Source organism: Alligator sinensis, unplaced genomic scaffold (assembly GCF_000455745.1).
Source record: "Alligator sinensis unplaced genomic scaffold, ASM45574v1 scaffold948_1, whole genome shotgun sequence".
Lineage (NCBI taxonomy): Eukaryota > Metazoa > Chordata > Crocodylia > Alligatoridae > Alligator > Alligator sinensis.
Window position 1 is genome coordinate 311379 of NW_005843093.1, and position 12416 is coordinate 323794.

The window sequence follows — 12416 nt, forward strand, 5'->3', positions numbered from 1 at the left end:
CTTGGAGCTGGTGCTGGGAGATATGGGTTCCCCAGCCCAAGCCCTGTGACCGCGGAGCTCAGGCTGGGAGATAAGGGTCTCTCTGCCATCCCCACAGTGCAGAGCTGGCACTGGATGCTCGCTGCGCTCACAGAGCTGAGTGGGGAACAAGCTCCCCAGCCTCCACCCTGCGTGCAGAGCAGAGGCTGAGAACTGCCCTGGTCATGGGAAGACCCCAACTCTGTGCCCTGAGTGGGTGATTGAGGCACAGGGCTTGGAAAGCACTTCAGGGATGGAATAGGTCCCAGCCCATTACTCCAAGCTGCCGGTGGGGCAGATAGCAGTGAGCGAGGTGCTAGCTGCCCCAGTGGTGCACTGGGGCAGGGGGCTGGGGTATGACCCTCCTCTGCAGCTCTTTCCAAGTCCTCTACCCCTGATCAGGGAGCCAGGGCCAGGAGCTTCCTGCTTTTGGGGCAGGGGGACATTGTTCCCTTCCTGGCAGCAGACAGCCCCCGGGCAGGGTGTAATGTCCCAGCACCATGCTCCCTGTCAGCCCCTGGGATAACTCCCGTAGGTGGTGGGAGGGACCCATTGCATGGCCCCAGGAAGTGGGAGCAGTTTACTGCCATTAGCAGCAAATCTGCTCCTGCTTTCCTGCATTTGTAGATGCCTGCCTGGGATCATTTCCTTGCGAGTAGTTTACTCATGAGTAAACTGATCCCAGATCAAATGCATGTGTAGATGTGCCTACTGTGTCTGTTCAGCCCCCCAGAAACCTGAGACCTTCAGTATAGTTGCAGATGAATGGAGTAATTTAAAAACAAAAGCCGACAAATACTATTGTTACATGCCAATGAAAGGCCAAGGCAGTTTCATGCAGGAGACAGATGTGCAACAGCTGTAGGGCTGGTTCTAGCAGAGGGGCATAACCTTGCTATCTGAATTCCTCCAGTGCTGACTCTAGCGTTATCTGTCTGGAGATGACCCTTTCCAACATCAGACCCTCCAGGTGGATTTGCTGCCACAAATGATGAGCACTTTTTGCCATATTCCCTTGGTCCTGACCCCATAGATGATGGGGTTCATCATGGGAGGGAAGAGCAGATACAGGTTGGCCACGAGGATGTGAACCTGGGGAGCTACATGGCCAAAGCGGTGGGTGAAGAAGGAGAAAAAGGCTGGGGTGTAAAACACCAGGATGACAGACATGAGAACCACAGGTGCCCAGGGACTTGAGACGTGCCTCCTTGGAGGGGAGGCTGAAGACGGAGCGGAGGATCATCACATAGGACAGGGAAATCAGGATGAGGTCCAAGCCCCCAGTGAGGAAGGCGACAGTCAGGCTGTAGGATCTCCTGGATGACGTGTCCGCACAGGCCAGTTTGGCCAGTGCCATGAACTCGCAGTAGGTGTGAGCGATGACGTTGGTCCTGCAGTACGGCAGCCACTTCCGCAGGAAGGGCAGGAAGGGGTGCGGGCCCAGCAGCACGGCCCCTCTCACCACCACCCCCAGCCCGATCTTGGCAACGACCCTGTTGGTGAGGATGGCCACGTGTCTCAGGGGGTTACATATGGCCACGTAGCGATCAAAGGCCAGGGCCAGTATGAACCCGGACTCCATGGTGGAAATGGAATGGATGAGAAACAGCTGAGCCAGACAAGCATTGATGTTAATGTCCTTGTTACTGAACCAGAAGATGGTGAGGATTTTGGGCAGGGTGGTGGTGGAGACAACCAGGTCAGCGATCGCCAGCATGGCCAGGAACAGGTACATGGGCTGGTGGAGACTCATCTCAGTCTTGATAACAGCCAGGAGGAGACAGTTCCCGACCAGGGCGAGGAGATAGATGGTGCAGAAGGGGATGGAGATCCAGACATGTGCAGCCTCCAGCCCTGGGATACCGATGAGGATGAAGGTAGAAGGATGGAGGTTGGTTTCATTGGAAGCCACCATGGTGGAGGGCTGCAGTGGTATGCGGTATCCCTGTCTGCTGCCCTGTTAAAACACATACCTAAGAACAGTGGTGATGATCAGCTCCTAACACCTTAAGAGCACACTTATTAACACAACACTTGTGTTGACATGACAAACCATTTTGGACCCAATCCTGAAACCCTGTTATTTTTGGCCAACCAAAAAACTGAACAAGAAGCCTTGAACGTGCAAGAGGCAACGCCTGTCCCAAAGAGGCCACATGCACAGCTTGCATTGTCTGCTCTGAGAGGGATCCTGGGAGAAGAAACTGAGGGGCAAGTCCTCAACACGCCCTCCCTTCCATGACATGATATAATCCAACCTGCCATAAATCACCGTGTCTTTATGGCTCAGGGTTAACTGGTTTGGATGGGAGTAGGAGCGTTCTCACCTCTGGAGACGACTGCATTGGTGCAAGCAACGGACGGCTCCGTGATGACTTACATTGGGATAATGATCTTGGCATTCAAGCTCCTTGATTAGTGAGGGACAGGAGCAGTGGGTAGAAAGTGAATGGCCTGGAAGGCAGATGACCACTGTAAGCAAGTGCCTCCTGTAAACCTAGCACACCGTTCCTCCTTCAGCCCTTCAGTGTCTATCTCACCCCATAGCCACCAACAGCCATGCACACTCATTGCCTTGCTGTACTGCAAGAGCCCTAGGACCTGGAATAGCCAGCAGCCCCACTGGAGGGAAACTTTTTTAACTGCTGCCCCTAGCTTTGCCACAACCACATCTCTGCAGCTGCACAAAAGTAGGATTCAACGCGCAGCTGGGACTAACTTCCCTAGGCTCAGGTTCAGCTCCACCAGGATGCACCTAGGAGCGCTCAGTGTTTCTGTGCCACCACCCTGCACCTTGCCTGGCCTTTGCAGGAGGGGAGCTGGCAGCGAGCAGCCGGAAACCCCTGAGCTCCATTCATACAGACAGCTGTCTTCTTGCATCTGCAGGGCTGCTGTAAAGGAGAGGGAAAGCACCTTATCTCTCTTGCGGCAGAGACAAGGAGGCAGAGCAATGGCTTGAAGTCATAGCAAGGTAGATTTAGTTTGGATCTCAAGAAAAAACTTCTTGAATAGGTGCCTGGAGGTGGAGACTCTCCCTTGCTGGGGGCTGAAGCTAAGGCTGGACAGATTCCGGGTAGGGATGATCCAGGAGTAGTGGTGCCGGGAGTGCATCCACACCTGCCTTGCTATGCCAGGAGACGAATGCAGCTGGGGCAGGTCTGTGGGGGGATATGGACTGGGGAGATCTGGCCAAAGCCAAATTGAACTTCCCTTGCTGCAACCGGAGCCCATTGCTCCTTGTCCTGCCATCTGCCCCCACTGAGACCAGTCCAGCTCCATCCTCTTTGCAACCCCCTGCAGGGAGGTGAAGGCTGCTACTCAATCCCCCTCAGTCTTCCCTTCTGCAGCCTAAAGAAGCACAGTTCCCTCAGCCTCCGCTCGTAAGTCATGTCCCCCAGCCCCTGAGCCATTTTTGTTGCCCTCCGTTGGCCTCTCTGCAATGTGTCCACATCCTTTTGCCCACAGCTGGACACAGGACTGCAGATGTGGCCTCCCCAGTGCTGAATAGAGGGAAATAATCACTTCCCTCCATCTGTTGGCAACGCTCCTACCAATGCAGCCGAGGATGCCGGTAGCTTTCTTGGCAACAAGGGCACGGTGTTTTCCCCAGGCTGTGGAGCAGGGTGGAGGGGGTCTGATATTTCCCAGGCTTCTGGGCTTTGCTGGATGGCACATGGGGTCCAGAAGGAAATTTTTTCTCCTCCTGTTGCTACCGGGGTCAGGGCTTGAATTTTTCCCCACCTTCCGCAGCAGCACTGGGTGCTGTTGCAGCTGAGTCTGGGGATGGGGACTGGGCTGTGCCGATGCTCCTGCTGGCACCAACGCCAGAGGGTCCTGGCTGGAGGGTCTTGCCCCTCCGCTCAGGGTCAGACTGATGCTGCACTGGGGGTAGGAAGGGATTTCTCCCCTGATCAGATGTGCACAGACTATGGGGGGTTTTGACTTTCCTCTGTATCAGGGGCATGGGCTTCTTTGGATTGCTTGAGTACATTTAACAACCCTTGCAACAGCAGGATGCGGAGACCCCTCATCCCCTCTGCTTTCCCTGCACCATGTTCGGGTGCTCTGCCTTGAAGTGGTGCAAGAGGGTAGCAGTGTCGTTTTAGTAATAGCTTAGAGAAGGTTTTGAAGGGGATGATGTAGTCGGGGTTGATCCTCCTTTGAGCAGGGGGTTGGATTCAATGCCCTTTGAGATCCCTTCCCTCCCTGTGATTCAGCGATTCCCAGACTGGGATCCAGGAGCCCTGCTTGGATGTGACCCACATTTGGTCTGGCAGCCGCTATTGCTACTAACCCTTGCAATTGCCTCCTCTCTCTACTGATGCTTCATCCTCCCAGCCTGACCTCTCCTCTTCACCTCCTGTGTCCTGTCCAGTTTCAGGTATAGGAGTTCTCCAGGGCAGAGATTGCCTGTGCTTTTGCCTGTTTTTCCCTGAGCCTGCAGTGCCCTGAGCCTTCTCCAGGCTGTTTTGCACACATCTGTGGCCCATCTCTAGCATGGAGGATGCAGGCAGCAGGGAGAACTAATGGTACGCGGTGTGTACACAATGGTAGAATTAAGCTACCTGCTAGCAAGCTGCTGAGCCAGCCAGATAGGAGCAGGGGAAAAGAGGCAAGTGGATGCTACAGGTGGTGGCACTTCTGGGGTTGGAGCAGGCAGCCAGGGAGGGGGTGAGAAGTGTCTCATTCACAGCCACTTCCAGACCCCTCAGAGCCAGTCACAGAATCATAAGATCATAGAAAATTCAGGCTGAAAGGGACCTCAGGAGGTCACATCTAGTCCGACCCCCTGCTCCAAGCAGGATCAGCCTCAACTACATCATCCCAGTCAAGGCTTTGTCTAGCTGGGTCCTCAAAACCTCCAAGAATAGAGATCCCATAATCTCTCTAAGCAGCCTGTTCCAGTGCTTTACTACCCTCCTGGTGAGAAAGCTTTACCTAATGTCTAAACCTCAACTTCCCTTGCTGCAGCTTCAGACCATTGCTCCTTGTTCTGTCATCTGCCACTCAGGGGCCTTTTGACAAAAGAGGTTTCCAGTTAAAAATCTCAGTTCAAGAAATGCATTTTTAGAGACAAACCCCTGGTCTTAGTGATGCTGTTCTGGGGAGCGTTTGTCAGGTTCAGGAGAGAGGGATAGACGTCCCCTGCCTCTCCCAGCACAGACCTCCTAGCCTGCTGCTCTCTGTGTAGCAGCTCCTGCTCTGCCTAGTTCAGACCGGGGGTGAGAGGCTACCCAGGAGAGACCCCCCCTCCACGATGCTCATGCACATGCCTGTATGAATGCACAGCATGCACCAGTCAGGAGAGAGATTCTGCACTCACCTGCTTTTGCTCTGTCCAGAGGGGTGACCATGGCCACTTGAGTCTCCAAGAGGAGGATCCCCATGCAGGGAAGTTTATAGCTGGTGCTGGGAGTCTCTGCAGGTTTCTTCCTCCCCTGGGAAGCCACAGCTCAGTCGACAGATGGGGAGAGAAAACCCATTTTGTGCTTCAGTTGGTGTCATCTCAGAGGCAAAACATCTGGCGGGATAGCAGTCCACCGTCCCGTGGAGGAAGGCAGAAGAACAACCTGTGGCCTGGCATTCAAGTCAGCCAAGTTTTCTGATCCTTCCTCAAGTGGAGGTTGGACTAGACGTGACCTCTGGAGCTCCCTTTCAGACCGACTTCTTTATGATTCTTCCCATGCTGAACAGGCCAAGCTGCTCAAGACACGATAGCTCCTCTAGCCAGAGACATGCAAAGGAGTAAGGGGGCAGCACCAGGTACCTTTGAGCTCCCAGCCAGGAGCACATGTACAGCACAGGGAACGGGTATCAGCCTTTAACATTAGTTCCTAGTAGGGCTTGAATCAGGCCTCCAAAGCTGCGATGCCTTTACCTTTCTGCCACTACGGCCTCAGGGCTAGGGAATGACATTTTAACATCTGGGCTTATTTGTCATGGAAATGAAGTGCCAGGGAAAGCCATGCATTCCCCATCTCTTGTCTTCAAATCAGAAGAAGAGGTCACGATGAAGGATGTGCTACGTTTTGCTCCAGTTCGGTGTCAGGCCAGCTGGGCAGTAGCACCTTGACCATTCTCCTTGTTCGTTTTGAACACAGCCACAAAGCTGGCTCTCTACGCGGCTTTATTTATTAGATGCACAGGCTCCCCTTTCCAAGCAGGCTGAAGATGGCTTTTACGGTGAAAGAAAAAAGTGTAGAAAGAGCAGAATATATTAAAATAAAAGCAAACACCAGAGGGGCAAAAATCAAAAGCAAACCACCTCGCCCTCGGCTACTCCTCTCCCTACCAGAAAGATTTGCTTTCTTCTTTCTATAGGATTCTGAACCTGATCTCGTTTTCCTTGAAGGACTGAAGGTAATCAAAGTTGCTAATTTGCAAGACTCAAAAAGCAGGTGATTTTCAGAGCCGTACATCTCAAACCTAGTCAAAACGGTATTGAAATCTTTTCCTGAAGAGGAAGAAACAGGTCGATCAGCTTGCGATCCTCAGGGGAGAGTCTGTTTATCCTGTATTTTCATCAGCATAATTATAGCATTGCAGCCCATGGGGAATAAGCAGGTGAAGGTTTATCGGGGAAATGAATGCGCTAAAGGGCTTGAACGCTCCAGCTCTTGCCCCGCAATCTTGGTAAAGTCTTTCTTGGTGGTGCATCAGGTGAAAACTTTAACCTGGGCCCGATTTCCCTCTCTCTGCCTGCTCTTTGCACCACTAGAAAGCCATGGGACCCTGCAGCATGTTCTTAATACCAGTCTTGGTGTTGCTCTCTGGTCAGTAGAAAAGCATGGATGAAATGTGTGCACCCTTGGCCCTGTGCTGGCACCAGAAATCTCTTCAGCTCAAGTGACAGGGGTCAGGGCTTTTGGAAGGGGGACCCAGTATGCCATCCCTTTGAAACTGCTTGGCCTCCATGTAGCTCAGGATGTAGCAAAACACCCAATTTTTCCTTTTTTTTTAATACATACATACATACATAAATACATACATATATATATATGTATATAAATAGATATGCATTCCCTTCCCCAACTATTTCTGACTTTTTTTTCTCTCCCTCTATATTCCCTATAGACAAGCATAAGTGAGCTCAGACTTAGGATAAGCTTTAAGATTTTTATTTTGGTAGCAAGTTTTTGGTTTTGGATAGCCACTGTTTGATATTGTATAATTATTAGGTTTGTATTGATTTTTACTGTTGTATATTGTATCATTATCATTTTTGTATTGATTTTTATCGTTTCATATGGATACTGTATGGTTTAGGCCTGTGTTTGTAAGTGAACCAAAGTCATGTCAAGTTTCCATTTTATATGGCAAGCCTCCACCTTGTGTCCTCTACCTAGGCATCCCCTGTGTTGCAACTGTATGATTCATGTACCCCTCCCATGTAAATTGGTTCCCGGATGAATGGGAGTGATTGGGAATGATTGAAATACAATGGTAGCAGGCCTCTACTGAATGGCCTATAACGACCGAGCCATCACCTCGCATTGATTCATCCAGGAACCACAGACCTCACCCAGGAACAGAGACAAGAACCCAGCATTTGAAAGACAAAAGACCTTGCAGAACCAGCAACTCAACCATTGCACCCCACCATTACAGACACCCGGAACTGCACCTCCCTGCATGGAGCACACATGCTCAGTACACCAGGGGCTGACCCTTGCCTGGGCATGCCTCCTGTCACTGGGGTCACACACGGTCTGCCCCTATAAAAAGGGGCAGTGAAGACAGATCCAGTGGGAACGCCATTTTCATCTGGACCAGACCAGCTTCATGTCACCTATCCACCCAGAGGCCCTGCCGGCAACCCCCTCTGGACAACACTGAGCTGAAGGAGACTCCGACTGGCCATCAAGGATCAACTTCCAGCCTGGGATAGGTAGATATTACCTGCACACCTCCTCTTACAATTTGGACTCCCTCTCTCTGTCTCTCTCTCTCTCCTCCTGGACTTCAGTGGACTTCAGTGCCTGCACCAAGCCTCTCTAACCTCTGCTGCCATTGTGTGTGTGTGGGTATGTGTGGGTGGGTGGGTGTAGGTGCAAGAGAACCAATAAGACATTGTGTCACCATCTCCCCTGTTCAATAAAACCACTGTCATTTGCAACCCCGAGTTGGTGATGTTTTACTGAATCCCAGTCCCTTCCCTATCTTAAATTCCAGCCTTGTTCTTTCTCTCTCTCTCAGCTCCAGCCCCCCGCCGCTAGGTTTCCAATCTCCACCCAGTTCTGTCTCCCCTTTTCTGTCACCTCTCAGCCTCTCCTTGCTTTCCTGCTGTCACTGCTGCCTTTCAGCCTCCTGTGCCATCTACTGCCTTTTCCCTGTGACTTTCTGCTGCCTTTCTCTGCTTTCCCACTGCCCTGCCACCGTTCAGTCTATCCTACTGCTTTTCCTGTGATTTTCTGCTGTCCGTCTCTGTTTTCAGGCTTCCTAGCACCTTCTGTAGTCATCCTCACCCCACTGCTCCTCGTGGCTGTCCTGCAATTTTCTCCAGCAGCTGGAGGCTTTCTTCAGTTCCCAGCACCTACTGCTGCTCCCTGCAGCTTCTCCGGCTGCTTCAGAGCCATCCTCTGGCTCCCCACACCCAGAGCTCCTCTTTAACACCCACACTTTCCCTTAGTCCTATTTTCCCTCTCCCCACCTACCTTTTCAGTTCCCCTGTAGCTCTGGCTCCGGTCCTAGCCTCTGTGCCAGCATTGCTCCCCTGTTCTGCAGGCTTTGGGCATTGTCTTTTAATCAATTAAGATCAATTAACCTAAAGTTACCCCCAGCCTCAGTTCTTCAGCCCAGGCCCCTGTAGTCTACCGGTTCTAATCCCGGTCCCAGTAACTTTCACTCCCAGCAACTTTCACTCACTACACTTCTACTTTCTTACCTTAACCTTTCCCCAGGTATCCCAAGTACACCAAGCACATACATACATACACACACATCACAACACCCAACTTAGGAAATCACCTGTGTGTATGTGTAGGTGGGTGGTATGTGTGTGAATTAGTGAATACACACACATATATATATACATATATAGATATCACTGTGTGTGTGGTATATATGAATTAGTAATCCATGTATGTGTATTGGATGTGCAGGTGTTGGTAACTGATTCTGTCTAAATTTGGTGTGTGTAGCATGTATTGGCTTAAACTGGTGATAGGTGTGCATGAAACTAGACTGGTTATTTTGAGCATGTGTGTATCTGAGTTGCTAGTGTGAGTGTGTATGCCTAGTAGGGGCGTATGCATCTAGTATATATGAATTAGTAATCCATGTATGTGTATTGGATGTGCAGGTGTTGGTAACTGATTCTGTCTAAATTTGGTGTGTGTAGCATGTATTGGCTTAAACTGGTGATAGGTGTGCATGAAACTAGACTGGTTATTTTGAGCATGTGTGTATCTGAGTTGCTAGTGTGAGTGTGTATGCCTAGTAGGGGCGTATGCATCTAGTGAGTATATGTGTGCTTAATTGATCTTTATGTGTGCATGTGCAATTGTACACCATGCCCTCCTGTCTAACAGTGCAATATTGAGATCCTGAGCATTGGCCTGACCCCTCAGGGCAACATTTTTATGGTGGAGAATGCGGGCATATTGCAAGTGTCGGCGGGAGTGAGCGTGAGTGAGAAGTGTGGGTTCGGTGAGTTAGTGTGTTTGTGTATTCTCTGTGTGCGTTTCCTTGGTGTCACTGTCGTTGTTGTTGTGGTAGGACTCAGAGATAACCAGTCTGTTCAGGAAGAAGACCCCCATGCCAGGCATTAGTGAGCATGGGGCGAAGTGGGTGAAAAAGGAAGAGGTATCCTTCTTGCTCAGGGAGATCCTGAAAGAGGGTCCTTCTCCTTGGAGGGAGGATGTGTGTGTTCCAGGGTACTCCCTGAATGATACTGAGGTTCAATTTGAGAAATTTTATCTCCGTGAAAAGCCATCAGCCCAGAGACAGCATGGTACTGCAGTTTGGCTACTGTGGCATGCTGTGAAAACAGCAGTTGAAGAAAAAAACCCAAAGAGCCTCTGAAATTGAGGAAAAGGAAATTCAAAATCAGGCTCTGAGGGAAAAAAATTACAATTGGAACTGAATAACCAAACATTGAAAAGCCTCCTTTGTAATTTGGAACAGGAAAATGAGATATTAAGAGACACAAATCTGAATCAGGCCCAACAATTAGAGTCACTTGATCAGGAAAAAGCAAGCTGGGAGGCCTTGCAAAACCTGGTAAAAACCATGGTAAAAGAACAATCTGACAAAGAAGCCAAAACTAATCATGGACCCTGTGAGGAAACTATCACCCGCTTAAAGCAGGAACTCCAGGAGCGCAGCTTACAGGTGGCTGCTTTCATACAGATTCATAGATTTCATAGACATCAGGGCTGGAAGGGACCCCGGAAGATCAACGAGTCCAGCCCCCTGCCCAAAGGGCAGGAAGTCAGCTGGGGTCATAGGATCCCAGCAAGATAAGCATCCAATTTTTTCTTGAAGGTGTTCACTGTAGGTGCTTGAACCACCTCTGATGGCAGGCTGTTCCAGACCTTGGGAACTTGGACAGTAAAGAAATTCTTCCTTACGTCCAGCCTGAAACAGTCTTGCAGTAATTTATAACCGTTCGACCTCATCATCCCTTGGGGCGCTCTGGTGAACAAATGTTCCCCCAGATCCTGGTGGATTAGTGAATACACACACATATATATATACATATATAGATATCACTGTGTGTGTGGTATATATGAATTAGTAATCCATGTATGTGTATTGGATGTGCAGGTGTTGGTAACTGATTCTGTCTAAATTTGGTGTGTGTAGCATGTATTGGCTTAAACTGGTGATAGGTGTGCATGAAACTAGACTGGTTATTTTGAGCATGTGTGTATCTGAGTTGCTAGTGTGAGTGTGTATGCCTAGTAGGGGCGTATGCATCTAGTGAGTATATGTGTGCTTAATTGATCTTTATGTGTGCATGTGCAATTGTACACCATGCCCTCCTGTCTAACAGTGCAATATTGAGATCCTGAGCATTGGCCTGACCCCTCAGGGCAACATTTTTATGGTGGAGAATGCGGGCATATTGCAAGTGTCGGCGGGAGTGAGCGTGAGTGAGAAGTGTGGGTTCGGTGAGTTAGTGTGTTTGTGTATTCTCTGTGTGCGTTTCCTTGGTGTCACTGTCGTTGTTGTTGTGGTAGGACTCAGAGATAACCAGTCTGTTCAGGAAGAAGACCCCCATGCCAGGCATTAGTGAGCATGGGGCGAAGTGGGTGAAAAAGGAAGAGGTATCCTTCTTGCTCAGGGAGATCCTGAAAGAGGGTCCTTCTCCTTGGAGGGAGGATGTGTGTGTTCCAGGGTACTCCCTGAATGATACTGAGGTTCAATTTGAGAAATTTTATCTCCGTGAAAAGCCATCAGCCCAGAGACAGCATGGTACTGCAGTTTGGCTACTGTGGCATGCTGTGAAAACAGCAGTTGAAGAAAAAAACCCAAAGAGCCTCTGAAATTGAGGAAAAGGAAATTCAAAATCAGGCTCTGAGGGAAAAAAATTACAATTGGAACTGAATAACCAAACATTGAAAAGCCTCCTTTGTAATTTGGAACAGGAAAATGAGATATTAAGAGACACAAATCTGAATCAGGCCCAACAATTAGAGTCACTTGATCAGGAAAAAGCAAGCTGGGAGGCCTTGCAAAACCTGGTAAAAACCATGGTAAAAGAACAATCTGACAAAGAAGCCAAAACTAATCATGGACCCTGTGAGGAAACTATCACCCGCTTAAAGCAGGAACTCCAGGAGCGCAGCTTACAGGTGGCTGCTTTCATACAGATTCATAGATTTCATAGACATCAGGGCTGGAAGGGACCCCGGAAGATCAACGAGTCCAGCCCCCTGCCCAAAGGGCAGGAAGTCAGCTGGGGTCATAGGATCCCAGCAAGATAAGCATCCAATTTTTTCTTGAAGGTGTTCACTGTAGGTGCTTGAACCACCTCTGATGGCAGGCTGTTCCAGACCTTGGGAACTTGGACAGTAAAGAAATTCTTCCTTACGTCCAGCCTGAAACAGTCTTGCAGTAATTTATAACCGTTCGACCTCATCATCCCTTGGGGCGCTCTGGTGAACAAATGTTCCCCCAGATCCTGGTGGTCACCCCTGATAAACTTGTAGGTGGCCATCAGATCACCCCTGAGCCTGTGCTTTTCCAGGCTAAAGAGCCCCAGGGCTCTCAGCCTGTCATCGTAGGGTGTGCTTCCCTGACCTCTGATCATGCGCGTGGCTCTTCTCTGGACTCTCTCAAGCTTCTCCACATCCTTTTTGAATTGTGGGGCCCAAAACTGGACACAGTACTCCAGCTGCGGCCTCACTAAGGCCGAGTACAGGGGGAGAATGACGTCCCGAGATTTGCTTGAG

At 50.0% G+C, this 12416-nt stretch overlaps 1 protein-coding gene across 1 annotated transcript; it reads right to left on the reverse strand.

Moving 5' to 3' along the window:
* Positions 1 to 975: 975 nt before the first annotated feature.
* On the reverse strand, positions 976 to 1933 carry LOC102381606 (olfactory receptor 52K2-like). The gene is given in 2 exon segments (XM_014526593.1): positions 976 to 1183; positions 1185 to 1933. Coding segments are annotated over 2 exon segments (957 nt in total).
* Between the last annotated feature and the right edge of the window lie 10483 nt (positions 1934 to 12416).